The sequence below is a fragment of the Fundulus heteroclitus genome, chromosome 10, assembly GCF_011125445.2.
Source record: "Fundulus heteroclitus isolate FHET01 chromosome 10, MU-UCD_Fhet_4.1, whole genome shotgun sequence".
NCBI lineage: Eukaryota > Metazoa > Chordata > Actinopteri > Cyprinodontiformes > Fundulidae > Fundulus > Fundulus heteroclitus.
This window is the reverse complement of record NC_046370.1, coordinates 32556230-32562559: the sequence shown is the minus strand read 5'-3', so window position 1 is coordinate 32562559 and position 6330 is coordinate 32556230. Positions and strand designations below refer to the sequence as shown.

At 43.2% G+C, this 6330-nt stretch overlaps 1 protein-coding gene across 1 annotated transcript; it reads left to right on the top strand.

Annotated features, from left to right (window-relative positions):
• The first annotated feature begins 1548 nt into the window (after window positions 1–1548).
• Window positions 1549–5031, top strand: LOC105927358 (WAP, Kazal, immunoglobulin, Kunitz and NTR domain-containing protein 2-like). The gene is made up of 2 exons (XM_012864064.3): window positions 1549–1734; window positions 3172–5031. Exons 1-2 carry the CDS (start codon window positions 1549–1551, stop codon window positions 4717–4719), a joined length of 1734 nt encoding a protein of 577 aa, XP_012719518.2. The 3' UTR covers window positions 4720–5031.
• The last annotated feature ends 1299 nt before the right edge of the window (window positions 5032–6330 follow it).

The window sequence follows — 6330 nt, the reverse complement described above, 5'->3', positions numbered from 1 at the left end:
TGGTAGGAGTCAAAGGTTAGGGCGATGGCAAGAAGGCCTTCCAGTTGGAGCTATATAAGTGGAATCATGCAACAAAAAAGGGGGATGTTAACAACTACAGGTACATCTAAAAGTAAATTGGAATATTGAATAAAAGTACAATACTTTTTGGCCTTAATTTGAAACAGTTATTTTATATAGATTAATTATACACAGAGGAAATTATCTCAAGCTTTTAATTCTTGTAATTTTGATAATTATGGCTTACAAGTAAAGAAACCCCAAAAATAAATGTCTAATGTCTAATAAATGCCCGCTACTGAAGACATAATTCTAAATTAGAATATTAAAGTAGACCAATTAAAAATGGATGTTAAATGTCAGGCTTCTGAAAAGTATGTCCATTTTTATGCACCCAGTATATGGTTGGGCCTCCAATTACATGAATTACTGCATCAATATATCTAACTGAAATCCAGATTGTATTGATAGATGCCTGCAGGTCATTTGTCTTGTTGGGTCAGATGTCTCATCTTCCTCCTGAAAACAACCCATAGGTTTTCTATGGGCTTCAGGTAAGGGGAGTGTGCCGGCCGATCATAACAGGAACGCTGCGGTCATTGAGCCAGCCTGTGGTTCCTATGGCAGTGTGGGCAGGTGCCAGGTCCGGCTGGAAAATAAAATCAGCATCTCCAAACAGCATTTCCTGCTAGATGACTGCATTGACAGTGGACTTCAGAAAATACAGCAGACCAACACAAAGATGTCTGCATTGATTACTGAGAAGAGTGTACATGCTTTTTTTCTTGCACCTTCTGAACAGAAATGCAAACTAAACTGAGAAATATTTTCTTTTCAAAATTTATACTTCTTTGACATTATTTTTTAAATTACGGCTCGAGAGATTCTTGTCTCATTTTCTACCAGGGACATTCTGGTTGAATTTTTTAAATCTATACCTGGATGGATAATTTCAGGCTCAACTGTATTTCTGTTTTACCGTCTAAGATTCGAGGACCTCGACCATTTGGACAAAAAACAAATGCGTAAATATAATTTCTGTTTTAAACCAAAGCCTTTATTTTTTTAATTTCCATTTTAAGACTGTGGATAAACAGAACATCTGGTTTTGGTCCCACCAGTCGTTAAATAAACCTTCTCAAAGCAACACGTTTCCTTTCTTAGCGGTTTCGCGGCGCGCCGTGCGCCCTGGCGCCGCAGGAGACCGCAAAGGGTTAAACGGGGTTACCAGCAATCCCTTTAACAGCAGGTGCCCCCCTCTCAGCTCAAACCGAAGTGGAGCTCCGACTTATTAAAACAGCTTCCCCAAGCATCGCAGGAGCAACTTCTAATTGTCATATTGCGAGTGTTGCTGACGGGCGATGGCTGCAGATTTGGCGGTATAACCACACAGTTCTCGCTGCAATTTAACCGGATTGAACAGCTGAAACGCACCGGGTTCGCTTTATAGCAGTTTTCCCGCCTAGTATTACTTTGAGGATTTTTTTTGGAGCTGGATAGCAGCTCTGTCTCTAACCTTACACCACTTGAGTTGCGCTCCGCTCAGAGATGCGGTGGATGCTGTTTCCACGGTGGATCTGGTTCCTGGCGTGCGCGTCCGCGTGGATGGAGCTCAGCGTCGCAGTTCTGCCCCATGCCACCTATTCGCACGCGGGCATCTGCCCCAATGAGATGAACCCCAACCTCTGGGTGGACGCCATGAGCACCTGCACACGAGAATGTGAATCTGATCAGGTATATTACATTTTCTTCCCTATGTCCAAGGTCTGTTTACGTTTGGTATTTGCATGCAGAAGAACTAGTTCGGTCAGAATAGTCTATAACTATTCACACCCCTTAATTTGTTTGAAGTCCGTCTCCTTATGACAAACTATATTTTAATTGGATTTTACTGATAGACCGAGACAAAGTAAGTGCAAAAAAAAAAAAAAACTGGTACGTGCTCTTCAGAATTTTTTTTTATTTCCAAAGAAAAATCTTTTGGGGGGCATTCTGTGCCAATAAGTCAATAATTTGTAGTTTCACCTTTCACTGCAAATTTATTACCCCTTCTTTGGAAAATAGCTCATGTTAGTCCCACACATTGTCAACTGGATTCAGGTCTCGACTTTGACTAGGCCACTCTGACACATGAATCCGCTTTGAGCTGACCCATTACATTTTAGATCTGCCCTCACATTTAGGGTTGTTGTTCTGCCTCCACCCATGTCTCAAGTCATTCCCCTCTAACAGGTTTTCACCCTGCATTTAGCCCCATGACTCTTAATAATGAGCCAGACCAGCGTCCTGTCCTTGTCCAGGATAGACATTGCCACAGCATGATGCTGCCTCCACCATGCTTTAGCCTGCTGTTAGTTTTCTGCAACTTCAAATTTGATCTCATCCGACCTGAGGACCTTCTTTCATAAGTGTGCTGTGTCCTCTACATAGCTTGTAGAAACTGAAATTGGACTTTTAATGGTTTTCTTTTTAAGATGGCATTTTCTTGTCAATCTCCCATGAAGGCAAGATTCTGGGAGTGCACAACTAATAATTGTATTGCCAACAGATGCTATGACCTGAGCTGTGAATCTCACTGCTTCTTGCTGCCATGGGAGTGTTGTCTGCTTCTAAGATTAATGCTTCCTTTGCCCGACTGTCAGGAGGACAGCGACATCTTTGCTAGTTTGGATTTGTGCTAACTCTTTCCATTCTTGGAAAATAGATAAAACAGTAAACAATTGAGATTTTCAAAGCTTTGCCTTTGGTTATACCAACCTAACGCTTTAAACTGGTTTTGAACATAATCTTTTACCAGTTTGCAGTGAGCCTTCATCTTAATGATGCTGTTGGTTCTCAAATGTTCTCCAACAAACCTTTAAAGCCTTCACAGAACAACTAGGTCAATAGTGAGATTAAATTACACATAGGTGGACTCTGTTTACCAAATTAATTGAGTTCTGAACGTAATTAATTGCACTGGATTTTATTTAGGGGTGTAACAAGTTGATGTTTGTGTTTGTAGCATGACAGAATGTGAAAAGGTTTGATGAGGGGGACTCTTTTGCAAGACTCTGTATTGTTTTGATTGAATGCATAGTAGTGTTTGAAGCACTTATTACTACTAACTTGTAAAATCCACCACATGCACCAGACATCCTTAATAAGTGATTTCCCCTTTAATTCTTACAGGAGTGTGAGTCCTTTGAAAAGTGCTGCCAAAATGTCTGTGGGAACCACAGTTGTGTTGCTGCCCGTTATGTTGATGGGAAGAAGGGCCCTGTAGGAATGCCCAAGGAAGCATCCTGCGCCAGCTTTATCTGCGCCCAGCAGGGCTCCGTGTGTGTCATCTGGGACGGCCACCCCACGTGTAAATGCCGGGACCGCTGTGAGAAGGAGCCAAGCTTCACCTGCGCCTCAGATGGCATGACATACTACAACAAGTGCTTCATGGATGCAGAGGCGTGTTCTAAGGGCATCACCCTCTCGGTGGTCACATGTCGCTTCCACCTCACCTGGCCCAACACAAGCCCCTCACTTCCCCAGGTGACAACACTTCAACCTACAACTGCTCCACTTCAGGGGATCATCCCACTTCTGATGGAGCCTGAGCTACCTGTGCTGCTTAGCAGTCCTGTTCACCAGACTGTTAATGTGGGGGAAACAGCTAGCTTCCTATGTGACGTCACTGGTCAACCCCACCCTGAGATAACGTGGGAGAAGAGGCTGCCCCTAGGAGTAGTGAGGGCGGTCATGAGACCCAATAACGTGTGGGGGAACATGGTGGTCACAAACATCGGCCAGCTAGTCATCTATAACGTCCGGCTGCAAGACTCAGGGGTTTATACCTGCATGGCTCAAAACCCGTATGGTTCAGTCCAAGCCCACCACCCACTCACTGTACTGTCGACACAGGTGGTCAGCACCCTGGAGCCCAAAAACCTGACCCACTGCCTCCCTGAAGGATGCCAAAAACCCCTCGATAGCCCAGAGGATTGCGGAACTGAGCTGGAGAAAGTCAGCTGGTACCATGAGCCCAAATCCAACAATTGCTTTCCCTTCACACATTGCCACAGCAACAATGACCAGACACCCAGAAAGGTCTTCAACACATATGAGGATTGCTTGCAGTGCTGCGGTCTGGAGCTGTCTAGCCCCTGTGGACTGCCAATCTTGCAGGGGAGCTGTAAGGCATATGAGCCTCGGTGGGCATACAGCATCACCGCACATAAGTGTCAGTCCTTCATCTATGGAGGCTGCGAGGGAAATGACAACAATTTTGAGTCAAAGGAGCTCTGCGACGAGATGTGCCCCTACCCAAAAAAACACCATTGCAAAGCTTGCAAGCCAAAGGGCAAGATGGTGACGAGTTTCTGTAGGAGCGACTTTGTAGTCTTGGGCCGCATGACAGACATTTCACAAGAGAAAAACTCAGGCCACGCCCTTGTGACAGTGGAGGAGATCTTTAAGGACGAGAAAATGGGTTTGCGTTTTTTCGGCAAAGAACCTCTTGAAGTCACTTTCCTCAACATGGACTGGAACTGCCCATGCCCAAACGTAACTGCTGCGGCTGCAGAAGGTCAGGTCATCATCATGGGCAACGTCAACGAAGGCATGGCCATCCTTCAGCCTGAGAACTACGTAGGCACTTCCAGTCCTCGTCGTGTACGGAAACTGAAAGAGGTCATTTCTAATAACACCTGCGACATTCTCAAAGCAATTACCAACAGCCCTCAGTAGTAATCCTCTTCTCAGTGCACAAAGTGTAGACTTGACAAAACTGTGACAAACATTTGTGAACTAAACCTCACTGAGGCACTGCTTGAAAAGTCTTTTGATATTTTTACAATTTACATTTCTGGGAACTCTTTGGTTTGGTTCTTGATCAGTCTTTTCCTGTTTCAGCTCATCAAACAAATGCTTATGTCAATGACAATCTAAGGAAACGCAAAATGCTGTTTTAAATTTTGTTTTAATTTATTCAAAGAAAAAAGGTAACTAAACCAACCTCGCTGTAGGTGACACAAAAAACTCCAAGCAACCCGTTCTGTTTTTACAATTTGTAGTAAATGAAACATGTTATGTTTTTTTTTTTTTTTTTTGCTGCTTTAGAATCAGTGGATACATGGTGTACTCACATGCACTTTCTTAATCTTCCAAGGCACCACGCAATTAAAATCTCCATCTGTATCTTGACTGTTATGGCAACAAAACATTGCTGCATTATGTGTAATTCTGCCGCTGAGAGTGAAGCATTGTAAAGCCCCGCCTCCCGCACTGACATCGGTCCGGTCCGTTTTGGGCCGGAGGGATGGAGGATTACCAGTCTGAGTTGTTTCTCTGCCTTTGTCCACACAGCTGCAGGCCATCGGAAATTTTGAGCTTGATAGATGGTAGCGCTGTGCAGGGGAGGCTGTGTGAGCAGCATGTACGCAAAAGTAATTGCCACTGCTAACAACCAATCAGAGCCAGACATTCCTCCTGGCTCTGATTGGTTATTTCTGTCCGGGAGCGGTGTATTTCTTTAAAATAGCAGTAGGACTACTGGGAACAAACATTGGAGCTTTATTTTTTCCACAAATTTTCTGTCTCTTATTTTACAGTCAGGACATAGTGACAGTTTTAACAAATATGTAAAAAATTAATTTTTACTAAAGTGACCTAGTGCAGCTTTAATAGAACCTGTCTTACAATATTAAATAGATAAAAAGTACTATGAGCGGAGCGCAAGTACTCATTCTCCAATCTAAAGGCATTTTGGAACAGAGGAAAGTCGTGGACATCTCATAATGGAAAGGGTAACAAAGCCATGTCTAAGGCTTTGGGAATCCAGTAAACCACAGTTATAGCTATAGACAGAGAAAATACGCCACAATGGTGATTTTTTTCCCCCCAGGTCTTTTGGGAGATATTCTGTGGACAGATGAGTAAAAGGTAAAACTCCTTGGAAGATATCTGTCCATTTGCATCTAAAGTAAAACTCACCTAGCATTAACCGGATTTCTTGCTGCAATAAATGACAAATTCTGCTCTATACCAGAAAATCATGAAGATAAAAGGCCTGGCCATTGGTTTGCACCTTAAGCTCAAGCACACTTGGGTTACGCAGCTGGACAATTCCCCAAAGCATACCAGCAAGTTTATCTAAAACAACAAACAACAAAAAGATACAATTTATGTTTTGTTGTGGCCTAGTCAAAGTATGTACATAAATCCGATTGAGGCCATTTTGAGTCTGAAAAAATCTGTGGCAGAATTTAAACATTTCTGCAAAGAAGAGTAATTCCTCCTAAGAAAATACTGCTATTCATTACAAATGTCTTGTTGTCATCAGAGCAGTTTTTACGCCCA

What these genes read in the sequence shown, in the direction of transcription:
- LOC105927358 (XM_012864064.3), top strand. Translation starts at nt 1,549, where the DNA reads ATGCGGTGGATGCTGTTTCCACGGTGGATCTGGTTCCTGGCGTGCGCG. An exon ending in GAGAATGTGAATCTGATCAG is followed by an intron (nt 1,735 to 3,171) that starts GTATATTACATT and finishes TAATTCTTACAG; the next exon opens with GAGTGTGAGTCCTTTGAAAA.